Source organism: Ixodes scapularis, unplaced genomic scaffold (assembly GCF_016920785.2).
Source record: "Ixodes scapularis isolate PalLabHiFi unplaced genomic scaffold, ASM1692078v2 PGA_scaffold12__126_contigs__length_90152505, whole genome shotgun sequence".
In the NCBI taxonomy this organism is placed as follows: Eukaryota; Metazoa; Arthropoda; class Arachnida; order Ixodida; family Ixodidae; genus Ixodes; species Ixodes scapularis.
Genome location: NW_024609838.1, coordinates 8,414,699 through 8,431,891, shown reverse-complemented (window position 1 = coordinate 8,431,891; position 17,193 = coordinate 8,414,699). Strand labels below are relative to the sequence as shown.

General features: G+C 47.9%; 1 protein-coding gene across 3 annotated transcripts; it reads right to left on the bottom strand.

The window, feature by feature from the left end:
* Positions 1–36: 36 nt before the first annotated feature.
* On the bottom strand, positions 37–10,885 carry LOC115313731 (DNA methyltransferase 1-associated protein 1). Of its 3 annotated transcripts, none has more exons than XM_040219206.3 (11): positions 10,704–10,885; positions 9,135–9,237; positions 8,954–9,051; positions 6,859–6,979; positions 6,438–6,512; positions 5,562–5,888; positions 4,350–4,547; positions 3,337–3,405; positions 3,135–3,207; positions 1,851–2,185; positions 37–130 (listed from the first exon to the last, which is right to left on the bottom strand). In XM_040219206.3, exons 2-11 carry the CDS (start codon positions 9,222–9,224, stop codon positions 71–73), a joined length of 1,446 nt encoding a protein of 481 aa, XP_040075140.1. In that variant the 5' UTR covers positions 9,225–9,237; positions 10,704–10,885; the 3' UTR covers positions 37–70. The 3 variants fall into 3 exon arrangements, with proteins under 3 accessions (XP_040075140.1, XP_040075141.1, XP_040075142.1); XM_040219207.3 differs by having other exon boundaries at positions 9,135–9,233; XM_040219208.3 differs by lacking the exon at positions 10,704–10,885 and adding an exon at positions 9,329–9,385.
* Positions 10,886–17,193: the final 6,308 nt, after the last annotated feature.

Sequence of the window (17,193 nt, the reverse complement as noted above, 5' to 3'; positions counted from 1 at the left end):
TCCATCGCCCAATAAAAGAAACGACGGAGAAGCGTGACTGTGGAAATGATCCGTTTATTTCTCTGCCAGTTTAGGCCTTCTTGAACTTCTTGAGCAGGTTGCTCTGCTCGATGGCTGCCCTCCTCTTGCGCTGCGAGGGAACCGACAGCCTTGGACGCTCTTAACATTCTCAAGGCATGAACTATCAAGCCCCGTTTATAAAATGACTAATCTTTGAAAAACAAAGTTGTTTGCTTTCCTCTTAGGGAAGCAGACAAGGTTGCACACAAATGCCAAGACCAATCACCCACTCATACTCATTAAACAAAGCACGATCGTACATTCCAAATTTGCCTAACCAGTGCTCGGCATTTACATTCATAAAGCAGTGAATGACCGTCAGCTCTAGGTTTTGGATAAAAAAAATATTCGAAGGGGTTAAACCCCACACGTCCAACACATCGAGCACCACTGAAAAAATATTTCCCAAAACTAGGATTATCCCTTGGCGACGGAAAATCCTGCTTTTGTACAAGTCGGTGTGCCGGCTAAAACTTATACGCTCCGAAGAGATTGCGTCGTACTAGAGAAACTGTCGTACCACTGGCTCCAATGCGTCTGCACAGATTCACTTAATTTCTTTCCTCGTAATGCAGAAACGAGCACCTGGCATGTCTTTCCTACAAATCCTTAGGTTCTCAATGGCATATTTTTCCTGGACTAGGATCTCGTCGTCATTTGTTACGGTGAGGAAGTGAAAAGAATGAAAAATATAAGATCTTCCATTGGTGCCGCCTGGGTAGGCACCACCGATATTAAAGCCAATTCCATAGAAACTAATTGTATTTTCGGATCAAGTGGAAATGTCACAAAAAAAGCCAATTGGGAACGGAACTAAGATAAAACTGGGCCTCACCCAGAGAACAACCCAGGAAGGACCGACAGTCCAACACCAGCCCAACCGTGCAAAGAGGCACGAAAGGGCGGCACCAGTGGGTCAAACTTGGGCAAAGGGCAATAGGCGAGCCCAACAACCACTGCCTACATATTTGCTTTTTCCCTCCTCCCAAGGAAGAACCCCAAAAGAGGGGACCTCGTCATCAGCTCTCTATTGGCTGATTTAAATTACAAAAGGAGAAATTAACGCGACTATTTGCTCCTGCGAAAAGGACTCGTCTCGCTGTCGTACGTGGAAGAAACATTGCATAAAAACATTGTTTCTTCCGTCTTATAGACGCTTTACACACGCGCCAAATTACAGCCGCCATTGCTGACCTTCTCTTGTCTTGCCGAGATCCCGAGCAACTGAAACGGTAGTTGACGATCCTCTACAAGGGCCGATGCTTTAGAAAAGGACACAGTTGAATCTGATATGGCAATAACCTGGCCTGCTATGGTAATGATGAAGTGAAATAAACGGAGTAAGAGGAAACAAAAACTGAAGGTCAGTTATGGCGGCGTCCATGCACAGCTGCTGCAAAGCGTCTATAGTCTGTCGCAAGTCGAGTATAGCAGGATGGCCTCCTCTCACAAAACCCTCCACTCATTCCACTAACACCGGAGAGGAGGAAACCAACAATGGTGTCCTGCAGACAGCCTTGCACAAGGGCCTTCTCATACTTTTCTTACGTGGCAACATACGAGTCATTCGCAGGACGAGAACTCTACTTTTGTCCGCAACTTCCGCATTCGACCGCCAGGGTTCGATATCTGACCTCAAACTTCGGGACCACTTCGGGACGGGACGCTAAACGCATTGGTCGGCGACGCGTTTCCACTGCCCTACTATATAAACAAAACAATGTTTTATCTAAAATAATTGCTGCGGTTGTCCGTACGGACGGGCAGGCTCCGCAGTCCAGACCACTCACGTTGGGCGTGGTCGGCGTCGCTCCGACGTCCAGGAGCTCCGATATCCCGGTGGCGCCGCTGCGCACCGAGGATGCCGGCGTCTCTGCCGCTGCGGGGAACTCGGCTGCCGGCAAACCCGCCGTCGCCACCGGCGTGGCAGCGCTGCCCGCCGCCGGGACGGAGGGCAGGACGGACGCGGTCTTGTCGGGTGCCAACACCTCGTACTGGTGACGGAGCGTTTGGAGTTCGTACTCGCACGTGGCGAGCGCCAGCTTGAGCTCGTACAGGAGCACCATGTCGCTGCGGAGCTCGTTGAAGTGTTGGCAGACATCCTCTCCCGGTGTCGGGTTCAGCTCTGCAAAGGTACAGTACCATAAACGCTTGTGAGCTGCGAGACGTTTCCATCGTTCAATATGGACAACCTGGGGCCGGTTCGCGCACTTGCGTTAGCTTGCGACCATGTGCTTGAAAAACTCTTATGACGAGGAAACAGACTGGCGCCACATATTGGGTAGTTGCAAAACACTTTCACTTTTCCTATATTTTTTTTTTTTTTTTTATTGGCCCGAAAATTTTTTAGCAAGGCGATGGACGACCATTTTTCGGAAGAGATTTAAAAATGTACACGGACGTAAGCAGTTGCGAGTGACCAGCCTATATACTTAGGCTGATCAACAAAATTGCCTTTAGCAGGACTGAATATTTTTTTTATTTGTTTGGAAAAAAAAAGGAACAGTCACCCCCTTTCCCAATGTGGCTCATCCTCCAACCCCAAGGGAGATTTCAGATTTCGCTAGTTCCAGAAAGTTGGTAAAATTACTATCCTCTCAAGTGAAACAATCCCAAAGAAATATTGAAAAACTTCCATCAGGTTGGAGCACGCAAAATATCCAGTTTTCTTCAATATCATTTGCAACGTGGTAACTACAACTGCCAGTTGCAACCAACAGATTGGAAAATCTCTGTATGCGAAGGAAGACGAGATCACTGTTACAGTTTTGCAAAAGGTTTTTTTGCCTTAAGCATGTTATTAGCAGATTACCATTTCCTCGCAGTAACCCTTACTTGAAGGAGAATGGTTTGCGTACAGTATTAAGGTATACTGTAACAGTATGTGCACTGGCTATAAGCTATAAAGCTAGAATGTTATAAGTGGGGCTGCGGCAGCTCGCTTAAGTTACAAATAACATAGATTCTTAACCCGCGCACCTTTGGCTTGGCTCGAAGGTAGTAGTCAGCCAGTCAACAGGTCGGAACCAGGGGTGGTACAAGAAAACTGACCACGGACGAGAAATCCAACTCACCAACACCGAGCTCCTGGAGAAGCTGTTCGATGGCCTTGGTCTTTTTTTGTCCAACTGATGCGGGCAGCTTCATCTGCAGATGCTAACGGTTAGTTTCGTGCTCTTCACTCCAAACGGCGGCAAAATGTGTGCCCCGATGGACCAACACTGCAGCAACGATGCTCTCGTAACAAGCTCCCGACATGACGTGAGCCAGCCTTACCCTGTGGCTACGCAGAGACACGCCGCACGCCTTGAAGTCCGGGAACCGGATTCCAGCAGACTCCACCATCTGTGCAAAGGGTTCATGTCACTTTTTTTCCCCTTCCCACGGCATAGAGCGAAATCTCAATTCAGAAAAGCGTAGCGGTTATGACATTCTAGATGCAGCGCAATCCGGTACCGTGCAGAAAACTTTGCACGTAACCGGTGCCGAGATGCCCTCGCATCGGCTCGCTAATGCAGCAAAGACCGACTGGTTTTGCTCGCATTGTAAGAGACCCTCCTGGGAATTAACTTTAAGTTTGTCACTCCGGGAAGCATGTTCATCCACAAACCTAGAATTGTGTACACAAATAAATTTCAAGGTCTCATTATTATTTGCTAAAATTTATATCATGTTTGTTACTCGCTGACAAAAGTGTCCTCAAAGATTGGTAAGCAATTGTTTCATGGAGAAGTGGACTTCGTTGCGAAATGAGCTAACTATCAGCGTTTCTGACAGCGTAGGAGGCTGACGTACACTTCCTCCTTTTCGCACCCTCTCTCTCATAGATAGCGTAAAAAAGAGGAAGCATATTTTCCTGCAACCTGTCTCGCAGAGAGAAAGAGGGCGTGGGGAAAAGTGTTACCACAAAAGTTCAACGATGCCTCAAATCCAATAACGCCAAAAAAAGATATACTGTAAACAACTTTTTTTTCGAGGGCTGAATATTTTGCGATTTAGGTCAAAGTTGAAGTTTTGGAATAATTAGCGGGTCCTAACTTTTGCGACGCGTTGGGACCTCAATATAGGTTCCAATATGTTCACATTTTACCAGAATTGTTTGCGGGACCTATTTTTTGCAAATTGTAGGCATACATATATTTTTTTGCTGTTGCAAGTTGAAATTTGTGTTGTCTGTATCGTCTTCCATGTCTCTCTTTTGTTTCCGTAAAGTAAACAGAAACGCACTGGACCACCTGCAGCTGGAAACCTACTTCCCCGACCGAACCCCGCAAGTGGTGCGGACGTACTCCGGTCTCGACGCCACTGCGGCTGCTCTTCTGCACGCTCAGCTTCTTCTTGGGGCCCTTGCGTTCGACGCGGCGCGCCTCGGCGCTGTTGTCGGCCGCCGTGATCAGCTTCTGGAGGTCCTGCGTCTTCTTCTCCCGCTCCTTCTTGCGCAACTCGATCTTGCGCAACTCTCCCAGCAGCGTCTGCTCTTCCTCCACCTGCAATGACCTTGCACCGATCAAAGTCCGACCGCAGTCGTTCCTTTCAATGGAACGACAACCGCATTTTCGCGTGTCAGTTCGTCCGCACGCCTGATTGTTTTTACTTCGTTCGAACGGCTCGTCACTCTGCCGGACCACGGGAGTCAACCGCAGTACTATGGGTAGACACAACCAAGTGCTGCACGTGGGCTGCCGAAATTTTGCAATTTGAATTGCCCGCAGAAACACTAAGAAACAACAACAGTACAGAGCTCGTTGCAATTGACAACACTGACCGGCATTTTTGGCAGATGTCTAGGAATGAGGGGCAATCTACGAATGACTTACTATTTGCGAGACACTGAGGCGACACTCTTGGGAGCTGCTCTGGCCCGTTGCTTTATGCACGACTTTACATTCTTATCGAAGACAGAGGAGTGCCCCCTTTCGGCAACACCTCATTCCATCCCAAGTGCGAACGAAGGCTTCGTGCGCTAGCCAAGTGCCCCGAGTGGGGCTGGCATCCGCACGCATTTGTGCGGTGCAAACACCGTTTGAAACAACAGCATTGTGCTAGTAGTTTTAGCTTCGCTCTCACTTAAAGGGAAACTGCGCTTCATTCTTGGTGGCAAGAAAACAAATGCGGCTGTTATTAGTATCATTGCGTGCCAAGAATGTAATACCACTCAAAAGTTCATTAAACCGGCCAACAAAAACTGAGACGCCCCAAGTCACCAAAATCTGCTAAATTAGCGGGCGATGTGCGGCGGAGCCAACGTTTTACTCCCGTCGTGGCTGACCTCTGTTGCATACGCAGTTTTCTGCTCGGTACTTTCTATTCCGGGGAGAGCTGACCAGGCGGCGCTACCGGCACGCAGTGTCTACGTGTCGGCCAACTAGCCGCCTTGGTTGCCGCCTACATTTCCTCCTTCGAAGCCGCTTGCGTTGCCTGTTCGCCCCCCCTCCCCCCCTTCCTTGTGCATCCGCTTCTTTTCTAGGTTACCGCAGGTAGATAGTCTGCTTTGGACTTGCCTGCTCGCTGGTGCGGTCATAAAGCTTGACGAGCTGCTCCTTGCGGCGGCGCTCGTGCTCGGCGTCGAAGGCCCTCAGCTTGAGCTCCTGGCCCGGGGGTGCCCGTGCCCGGGCCAGGGCGTTGCACAGGGCATAATAGCGCTCCTTGAGGTCCTCGAGGGAGCGCAGGGAGAAGCGCGACGTGTCCCAGCGGTCCCGCACCACCAGGAAGCGCAGGTCGTACTGCCGGCACATCTCCAGCAGGTAGTCTGTCTCCGCCCGGCTCCACTTGCCGCACGTCAGGTGCTGCTGGTACTCCGCATCCGAATACGTCGGCACGTGCACTTGCTGCATCCCAAAAACCAGATTGACGACCGTCGCCGTGAAACACCGAGCGAGCGCCCACCCAAAGGTCGCCGATCGTCGCGAAAAAATGGGACCCTTATTAGGTCCGGTGGACCCTTTAGTTTTAAAGCAGTCGAGATGCTCTCCAAGGAGCTTCACCGGTTTGCACTGGCACGAAAAGCTTCGCCATCTGGCACCGGCTTCTCGGGGGAGCAACCGACGTAGAGGAATGCATCGGTGGGCTCGTGAGTTTGATAAGCTGGGTTCACCATATGTCCTTCGCTTATATTTCCAACTTCTCTAAAGTAGGGACTCACTGCCACATGGGCAAACGCTCGGTATCCCGCTCGGAAGGGGCTTTGTGGCGCAAAAGTGCTTCAACTAGATACGACTGTTCCTCCGGGACCCAGAGGGCGCCGTCTCTAACTGCGGTCGAAAGTAGACGCGCCAGCTAGGTGGCGCAAGCTGCCACTCTATCGGGAGAGTGTGGCCACGTCCGTCCACCCGTCAACTGAAAATTCAGATCTACTATCAAGTTGGAAGAATGGTCACCTTGTTGAACTTGGAGAAGGGATATTCCTTGCCCTCGTCCGCAACTCGTCGCCAGTGGCTTAGCATCACACCGTCCTGCAAGCCAGAGAAGAGGTGTGAACCGACGTAGGGCTACGTAGCTAAGATTTGCTATACATCTATTAGGGTGCACCAGATAGAGACTTCGGCGTGCACGCAATTATGAATGGAAGCGGCACATAACAAAGGCAAAGTACTACATTATAACTGGACACCACTTACAAAAGATCAAATAGAGTGCCTTTCTAGGATTACACATAAAAAATAACGACCATCATCCGTAGTCTTGACAGCTTTCACACGCCACCCTTCAGTTAGCGCTAGTGTACAGCTACGAAAATTGCTTGAGTCACACAAACTGCTAAGAGATAGTGCAGCTCGCACTTCTTTTGCGGAGACTTGCCTTGCGGCCGGGATTTGCAAAGGGCATCCAACGCCACGGACGCACTCTCCGGATGCCGAGCTTCGCCTTATTGCGCTTGTAGCCTTGACTCGAGTCCGTAGGCAGCAGTGGCGGGTTGTCCCTGCGAGAACATTCGGGGCACAGTGCTCACAAAACTTGGGCAGAACGTGCGAGCCACGTCTTTTCTTATGGCAGCGCTATCTCCGTGGCAGCAGAGCGGCGGTTTGGTGACAAATCACTGGAGAAAGCATCCTAGAGTGCTTTCTCCAGTGATTTCTCCAACATCAAGAGGCCGTTGTTTAGCTTCCAATGGGACAGCACTGCCATGGAAAAACACGCGGTTCACGTTGTGGCGATGGCTGCCGCCGATTCCACGTTTTCATGGATAGTAGGAAAAGGCTTCAAGAACTGGCCAGCGAAATGTATATGTGTCTTGAAGGGCCGACGCAAGTAGGCACATTTTAGTCAAACACAAATGTTGCACATAACAAAGTTACGAGAAATGCTTTTACAATGAAATTGCACTTTGACTGATCCTATCGAAGATATAGTCGAGAAAAAAACGACATCGGCGTGCCTACGAGCCGTAGTAAAAAAAAAAATTTGAACAGCAATGTAGCGATGGTTCTGCAGATGCGAATCAAGAGGTATGTGGTTCGACAAAACGCCACAAAGGAAACAAAAGCAACTGAACCTCAGTCCTTTAGGTTGGCCAGTGAGAGACTTACATAATCTAGGTTGGTTCAGGTAACTTAAAAGTGCCACCCCTAAGACCGAAGAAAAACAAAGAATCAAGTTGGCCGGTGATGGCCCACACGTCCGCGAGACACTAAAAAAGAAGGTAAACGCTTCTTATTAAAACCAGTGTGTCGAACCGAAAAAAATACGGGTTCGGTTACGGTTCAGGTTCAGGTAAATTTATTTTGTTCCGGTTCAGTTCCGGTTTGATTAATTCAATCCGCGAACCGGTTCGGAAATTATAAATGACAAATTGCAACATCAAAATAAATTACAAATAAAACATCTGAAATCAGCACATACGAAACGGAATACATCGTAGTGTAAGGCTCAGGGATTTCTACCAGGAATGGTTTCTTTATGTGCACTCAAAGGTTACCTCACCGACGTTTACGCGTTCGGACTTCATCTAATTGGGTCCGACGCAGTAGCTGTAAAATCCGCGACCTCCTTACAAACCCACTTACAAGTAGAACTTGCTAACTATCCCGCCACCTCGGCGTGTAAGCAATTGAAGGAACAGTGGGGAGAAAATAGAGCTTTCTTTATTTTAACTAGCCTTCGGCAGCTCAAATTAGACCCTTAAAGAAGTTTTCATTAAACAAGATACGGAATATGAAATAACACTTCACCGAACGCAACGCCAGAAGGACGTAATAGGATAAATATTAAAATAAAAGAGTTCGCTGTCCGTGCAAGCCGCGACCAGCGCAATACTGGTTCCTATGTCAAGATTCATGGATGCAGCGTTTGTCAAGATTCATGGATGCAGCGTTTTTATTCCTAAGACTGAGTGGAGCAGAAAAATATGTAAGCGAGGTGTGTGCCAGTTGACGGCACTTAAAAAACAAATGGCATTAATAGCACATTCATTGTCATCAGCGCGTGGCCGAACCGTTTTGACATGAGCCGGTAACCATTATTTTTTTTCCGGTTCAGTTCCGGTTCGGGTTCAGCGCGATAACAATATAACGGTTCGGGTTCAGTTCCGGAAAAAATACCGGTTCGGTTCCGGTTTTCGATTCGGTTCGGTTCCGGTTCGACACCCTGATTAAAACACAACCATCCATGAAACATTGCAGGCTAGCACATCTTAAGATTCATTCAGACGTTTGTGTTTAAGTGTGAAAGACTGCTTTGCAAGCACTTGTAACCACCGGCGCCATCTATTGATAGCTTTGAAACCATTTTTATTCAGCACACCTTTCACGCATCATTCTTTTACATGTGCTTGAAATATTCCGGACAGTGTTATGAGAGACCATTTCGCCTAGTGCATTGGTTTGATACTGCACACATTACAAAACCTTCAATCTCGCAATAGATTGGAAATGTTCTAGGGCTACCCAATTACTACCTGGCGTCGGAGAACAGAAGGGCGTAGAGTTCTCGGTGCATGCCTTCGGGGCGCTTGAACGTCGCTTCTATCAGCTTGCGCTTTTGCAGCAGCTTGTTCTGCAAAGGAATGGGGTACGTCTTGTTATAAAGACGGCAAGCGCTCGAGTAGATGCTAGGTCTACAACGTTGGGCGCTCTTACTTTCCGAGCGTCGGTGCCCATGATGGACTCCTTGCTGACTTCGGGGGTGTTTGGACGCTCCACGTCCAGAATATCCAGCACGTCGCTCATCCTGGGTGGCTGCCTGCGTGAACCGCGACAGAAGAGTCGCCAACGACTCGTCACATAACGTATAGGTTATCCCAAACCACGGTTGAAGAGAAGGGTGTTCGTACAACGCAAGAAAGGCGATCGAAATAGCACTCGGGCTTCGCGCATCTCCCGGTAGGGGCGCTGTCGGGTTGGGGCTCCTAGGGTGCCTACATGTCTGTCTGTCTCAGGGTGAAGACATCCATTGTTCCCCTGAATGTGCCAGTGCGTGACGCTCTCGCGCACTCGGTGCGTGACTTGGGCGGCGAAATGGCGCCTATGTATTAGCCAAAGCTAGACGCTCGAGCTGAGTGACACCGGATTGCGCGCACTTCAAAATGCATAAAAAAACGAATGGGCGGAAAAATGGCTGAGATGTCACCACTCAAGCAAAAGCGCGCGTGTGTATGAAGGCACTCTAGGGGCTCCGTGCGCAGGCGCGGTCGCGCGGCTCGCCACCTTGAAAACGTGAAGGAATAAGGACGGTTCCTCGAACTCCGGTCAAGCTGCGCTATGTCACGGTGTTTGTCGGAAATAGGAGCGAATCTTCGACAGAGCTGCTCCGCGGTGAAGCGGCGCCGTTCAGACGCCTCTGTCTTCTTGCATCGTGTCCCAAACTGGATCAATTAGTCGGTGCGCGAAGCTGAGTAATTGATCCACAAAAAGAGATCCTTGTACGATCGGGTACAGTAAAACTGACTGCCTATTCGAAATTATGGCAGTATACACACGTCTGCGACAGCTGAGGTAGATAGTTGCTTGAAGCTTCTTGAACGATCATTGAAATAAAGAAGAAGTCGAGCGACTCATGCTCAATCAATGTCCTTTTTAAATAGAGTAAAGCTATACGCACTCCGGAGTGCGCTTCGCGCGGAAATGGCTATACGCACTCCTCCGAGAGATCATGCCGCTCGGGCCACCCTTTTCGAACGGCGCGTGAATCACTGGGGCGCTCGTTAACACAGCCCCCCGCCTGCGTTCACGCCGCTTCGCGGCGACAGTATTGGCTGCTAATTACAAAGCGTAACCAGTGCACGCCGCTTCGCGGCGTCCAGCCGGCAATCCAAGCCCCGCTGTCCCCGGTCGCACCTCCGGAAAGGGAGTCCGATACCATTTAGTTCTGCAAAGTTTCTCGACAACATTCGATTTTTTTTTTAATTTTTTTTACTGTCCATCGCAAAAAAAGGAAATGTCGTAAATATCGCCCGATGCCTCGACAAAACAAAATGTTTGAAAAAAAAAAACAAAAAAACAGTAGGCCCACCGCGGATCGAACCCGCGTCCAGTTGTGTATGAAGCGGACACCCTAACCCCTATGCCATGGCACCGCTTAGGAAATTCGTTGTGTCCACTCTTTTTATACGAGAAAAGCGGAGTGCGTATAGCCATTTCCGTCCGAAGCGCACTCCGGGGTGCGTATAGCTTTACTCTTTTAAATATATATATATATTGTTGGCTTACCTTGCGGTTGATTACTTTGGGGAAGCTAAATGGTAGCTCACAGTGTTCTAGAAACACCCCTGGTTGTGGCTATTGAAAAAGAGAAAAGAACAATGAACCCATTTTAAGAAAGTTTACGCAGCTCATCGCACCGCTTTCGATCAGAAACCAAAATAGAGCGCCATTTTGTATGGCCGTCGCATGTCTCTGGTAGTTTCGTATGTTTTCAAAATTTTGGTAGATGAGAGGCATCTGTAATACTAAAAGAAACGAATCATTTATTGTAATTAAACCTAATTTGTTTCTCGGAATAATTTTTTTTAAACACGATCCTTCCGAAAAGTTTTGTTTAGTGTGTTTAAAACTTACCAAAAGTAACAGCAGAGCTAAGCGTTAACGCCCTGACCGATTTAGAAAGTCACACGTGCCCAAAATGTGACGTCATCAAAGTACAGAGTGCCACAGAGTGCGTGCCGGTAATTATTGCTTAATTTAGTGTAAAACGTTCAGTAAATGAGCTCGAACTATCCTCCTTAATTACGTTGCTTCTAAGATCGACAGCATCAGGCTGGGAAGCAGCAGAACCAGGAGTTGGCATAGTGACGTCACAAGATTTCCTCCCTTTTTCTTCTTTATGAACTTTCTCGAACCTTTTCGGATAACTTCCGACTTCCGGTGCGCCATTTTTATTGGGCAGGAAGAGCAACAAGTCTGAAGAAGCGTTTGCGGACTCTCGAAATTGGAGGTAAAAATCCCATTTTCTGCACTCGTTGTTTAGTATGGATGTCAATTACGACGAACAAAGGTTCCAACTGTAATCTAGGAGAGTTTGTAAGTTACGTGTAACGCGTTTGGACACGCCAAAACGATGATTCTGCACGTATACCTGAAGCAGCCCATCCCTACTGGACATCCGTAGACTTTGTTCTCACTCGGAAGTTCTATTTCGCACAAATATATCCCGGGTATTTCTTTTATCGCGTGCCTTTCGCGCGGCTTCCCATGTGTTTGGAAGATTTTCAGCACTTGGAGTTTCATTCGCTGACCAGCAAGCGCCGTCGTTGGGTTGGCACTCGTGACAGTTTTTGGCGTGATGCTAGTGACTCGATAAGTTTTCGCTACTTCTGCGAATGCTTCTGCATCCCGTGCGAAGTCTCCTGTCCGACTGAGTGATCGGAGTTCGTCAGCGTACGAGCTTTTTACGTCACCTTTCACGCGGTTTGGTGACGCTACGCTGTGAAACGTGCTGGTTCGTCCGCGAACTTCGGTAGCGCGCCTAGTTCGATAAAAGTAACAAACTCTGATTTTTTTTTTTTTTTTTTTTTGCAGCCATTTTACGTTTGTTTTTAGAAATTATTTGCCTCTTTTGTATCCGCGGGCAGCGTTATTTTCTCGGTTTAATTTAGTGCTGATGCAGGTTAGCTAACTTCTGACATTAAAAAGTGCAAACTTTACTCATTGCAGCCATGGAGATTTCTTTTTTCCGCTTCTGTTGTAAAATAATCCATCAAAAATTTGCAATTTTCTTTTTTTTGTTTAATTCAAGAACTTGGATTTTTCATACAAGCAAGGGCCAGGCATAGCTACCAACTTAAAGTTGCATGTGCAGGTTGCGATGATATTTCGTTTGACGCAGCCCGACTTCTCAATGGAACGCAGAGGTGAATTACATTTTCAGATGGCGTGTTCGATGAAGTGCCGACAATGGTGCGTTTCGAGAAGGGCTTCGTAGTGTCCGAAATCCGTGAAGGGGACAGAAAAAGCAAAAAGTCTGGGACGCAGGTAGACGAATGCTACTCGGCCGACATTCAAATTGTGACGACAGAGGAAGGGTTCATAGGGGTTGGACCAGATCAGTGGGTACAGCTATCCCTGCCCGCAGTGTAAAGCGGGGCAGAAGAACATTGTTTGAAAGAGAGAGGAATGTTGCTGAATGTAGGGATCAACACCCATAATCTGAACCACTATCTTGCGCGGCGCCACAGTATTGTGGACAAAACGGAGAAGTAGCAAGTTAGGCTGAAGCTACTGAGCGAACTAGAAAGAAACAAAAGATCCAGCACTCCTGGCAGTCGTTGACAACTTATTGCTCACATACCTTTTGTTACATAGTGCTATTTCTGCCCTCTTAAAACGTCCTTTGAAAGGCTATGTTGAGTGTAGCTCTGAAAAGTATGGTCTGGGACAAAAGTTTCCAGCCGTTCACCTGCCGTTGAGACCGGCGCTTGGGGCCGGCTAGCCTGGCTGGCCACACCTGTGAATTGGCGGGAGAGAAGGATTTGTCAATCTCGCAGGTGTTCACAGCGGAGCGCAACGCTTTTTTGTGGTAACTTTCTGCGCCCGATAACGAACAACATGATGACCGATTATTGCGCAACAATTTTAACCCTTGTGAGAATGTTACCGTGAGGTTCACTCGAAAATAAGACTCGTGCTCATTAAAGGCACCTCGTGCCGAGTGTATTGCGGAATCTTGCAAAATGCCAGGAGCCGAGTCGTTTAAGCTCTCTGATGCAAAATAATTGTTTACTATGGCCTTTTCGAAAAAGCAAGAAGTGGAAATTATACTTAGGAAAGACAAAGTGGTGTGCCGGTTGTTGAAAGCCATTCTTGAGCGCGAAAAACCCTTTGCACGGACGACGCTCCCTGGGTGGCAATAATGCCTCATTCACATTGGCGGTTGAACCGCGTTTGCGAGGCACTTCACGCACATTTGACACCAAAAACGAGCGAACCTGCTTTGCGGTTGCAATTCAAACGCCACTGTGAAAGCAGTATGAAACCCGAGTGGGAGAATCTATCTGCACGACCTAAGCTTGTGGCAACCATCTACGAGTCTGCAGCTACGCGTGGAGCGAGTGATTGCAGTGAACGGTAATTTCACCGGTCATTAGCAAAATTCACTTTCTGAGGTCAGCTAGCAAGAGCATATTCTCCACGAATTTTTTTCCCAACAATCACCCTAAGACAAAGTTTTTCCTCCTCCTCCTTTATGTGAGTAAAGAAATCACAGTCGTGGGGTCGGAATGGGGCGAAGAGAGTTGCCGCAAAAGCAGTGTGCACTGCCGTGTGAGCTCGAAAGATCGGCAAATCCTCCTCTCCCTCTGATTCACAGGCTTGGCCTGCGTTGCCTCTTAAAAGGGCCCTGCAACGGCTTTTTGACAGTTCGTTAATTTGCACCAAACCTGAGCGCACTGAACCTAGTAATTTAGTGAAACTTTTCTTTTTTCGAATTTCACTTTATTTTAAAAGTTGTAGGCAAATTAAAATTACAAAAACCATAACAAAAACAAAAAAAGACTGCATCTCCACGTGGTGATTGATGTTGATTGGGACGAAGCTCTGGTGGTGCTGATGATGCTGATTTTATTCATAGGTAGTGCTGATGGTGCTGATTTTTTTTATTGCTCATAGGTAGTGCTGAGTTCCGAGTTGCGTTGGTATGGAATGTGTGGTATGAAACGTGGTTATATACGCATTTGAGTATTTGACCGCAGCGACCTCTCGTCTATAAACGTTCAGCCAATGCATGCAAAGTTTAACGCGATTATATACGTATTTGACCGCAGCGCCCTCTCCTATATAGACGTCGAGCGGCTACATGCAACGTTTCATTCATGACATCCCCGGCTTGCGCCACTTATATCTTGTATTTTGACTAAAAAGAAGCTTTTAGCGACTCTGACCAGTCGTAAGGCAGGAGCTGGCCAGGATTGACAATGTCACTATGTCGTCACATGCTGCATACGTTTGGTACCACGAGGCACCCCGTAGGTGAAGGAAGCTTCCGCGTTGTCCAGTTGAAACATGATGCCCGAATATTTAGTTACTTTCTCCGTGTCCGCTGGGTTGCCCGAACCACGAGATGTGGAAACCGCAAAAAAGCTAGATGCCAGGGCCCTTTTAGCAGAGGATCCATAAGCAATGAAAAAGGGCGCTGCGCGGCAGTATCCATAGCAACCGGTGCTGGCGTCTACGTCATTTCGTCGCGGTGCCGCAGCGCTCGGATTTGGTTGGTTCAGAAAAGGTCGCGCAGTGCACCTGTGGAGCAGCTGGCAGCGAGCGCCATGCGCCGCTAGGTGTTTTTTAAAGATGTGGTTGAGTCGTCTTTGTCATACATGTTTATTCTTTTTTCAGTCTTGATTAGAAGCAAAATTTGAATCCTCTTTTTCCATTTTTGTTTCTTTCAGATGTCCACCTTGCAACAGCAGAGGAAGGTTGTGGAGCAGCTTCGCAGGGAAGCTGCCCTCAAAAGAATGGAGGTGTCGACTGCCATCGAAGACCTCAAGGTGTGTCTCTAGTTTTGTCGGGAAATGCAGCATCCTCCACGTCTTGCGACTGCGCTCTTGACCCAAGGCCCTTCCATTCGGTGCTCTTCTAAATTTGCACCTGTACTCCGTTTTACTTTAACTGACAAGTCAAAATTGTATTTTTTTTTATTATTATACGAAGTGATTGAAAACAATGCCTGAACATTACCCTCAAAATTCTAAACTTGGAAACTAGATATTTTTGAAGTAAAAAAAGAAAAAAACAATTTTTAAAAGTTGAATATGAAGTTACCGTGCGATCTGCACCAGTGCAGTGATGTCAAAGATTGAGTCGTCCTGCAACTCGAGTTTCTCTCTCGCCTCCGAGACAAAACCATCCCAACCCGAAGTGTCGTCTTCGCCCGCGTCCTGCGGTCGACCGCTCTTCTCCGTGCGGTCTGCTCCTCTGCTCACAGCTATTGTTGTGAGCAGAGGACGCTTCACTTTTAAGTTTGAAGTTCTTTTAGGGCCCTTTCAGCGACCCCAAATTCTTTGACACGGTGTGAAATGGAAGAGAACGTGCAGTGGATGTTTGCGGCCAATGTGAGGGGCCGCGTCGAGCCGGTTCTGCGTGAAAGGCTGCTCCAGCGGAGTCACAACCGAAACTACGGCACACACCACGCAGACACCAAACCAAGTTGTTTTGACCGTCTGACTATTTTCAACTCTGAGAGGTCGTCGAGCGCCTAAGAAAATGAGAACTTCGTCCGATACCCCGACTCGCCGATCATCCTCAGTGCTACATGTGCCGAGCACTGCCATGTTTTCCGAAGGAGGATAAAAAGCTAGGAGGTGACGTCATTACTGTCTCCGATTTTCTGTATTTCAAAAAGAAGTGCCGTAGCGCGTTCGCAGTTGCCTTAGAGAACATGTTTTCTGAATGCCGTTATTAAATATTATAGGAATGTCGCTCACAGAGCTTCTAAATTTCATAATCGATTACGTCACAAATAAAAAGAGGTGAGGAGGTGAGAAGAGGAAGAGAAAAACAACAAAGATGAAAAGGTGTGCACACATGGGAAACTTTTTCACATAGTGGTATTTCTTGCATGTCTATGACTATAACTTGCATCATTTTAGACATCAAAAACAAAAAATACGACCTTTGGGGTGTTAGTGCCCCTTTAAGTGCTAGCATAGCAGAGGCTAGGAGTGCGAGCTTTGTACTTCCAGCGTTCCTGTCAAGCATGCACGATCATGCAGTAAAATCATCATTCAGGTCAACATGCTCGTGCTTGTAGCTTTGGCCTTGCTTGCATATGAAGTGCAGTTAAACCTGGATATAACGAAATTGATCAAAGTTTGCAACAATTCGTCATATGGAGGATTTCGTTACAAGCAGTTTTCACGGAAAAACTCGTAAAGGACACATGGAAAGAAAGCGAAAATTAAAAATCCATGTGGGCAAACTTGCCACGTCATGTATTTAGTGGAAAAGAAGTCTGTAAGCTTGCCTTCTGTCTTTCGCGCAAGCGAAGGCAGCACGCAGCTTTCAAAAAACACCACAGCGTTTAGAGCGCTGTCGTCATCCTGGGAGCCGGCGTAATACATCCATGGCATCCAAGACCTCCTTTGCAGCAGGCACCACAGGCGGTTCAGTAGTTTCAGATGATTCGCCATCGTCGTTGACGTCTCGTATGCTCTCGACCACGGCTTGGTCCGATACTTCCTCGGTAGACACGGCACAGTTGTCCGCATATAAGAAGTCACTCAGTTGTAGACCGTCAGGAACCACTCCGTTCGTGCACAGCGCACTCCAATCTTCAGTGAGATCGGGGAGGCTTGACGGCTCCTCACCGTCAACGGTCGTGACACGCATTTTCTTGACTATCTGGGCCTTCCTAAAGCAATTGACAATGATCTGCGTTTTTATTTCTTGCCAAGACGCCGCAAGCATCTCAGTTGCTCGGAAGATGTCAGTCAGTCTCCCAGTGGAGGCGAATGTTTAGGAGCAGTTGCGCAATCGGCCGACGTCGGTAGGCGCACTTTATGCTGTTGATACCTTTGTCATGGGGCTGAATCAATGATGTGCAGTTGGCCGGAAAATACTGCTACTCATTGTTTGATAACACGAGGCCTTCCACAGGGTGTGCTGAACAGTTGTCTAAAAATAAACACACCCGGCGGCTCTGCTTCCTCACCGCTGCTTCGTTAAACTCGTTTAGCCACTTTTGGAAAATGTCCCGCGTCATCCACGCTTT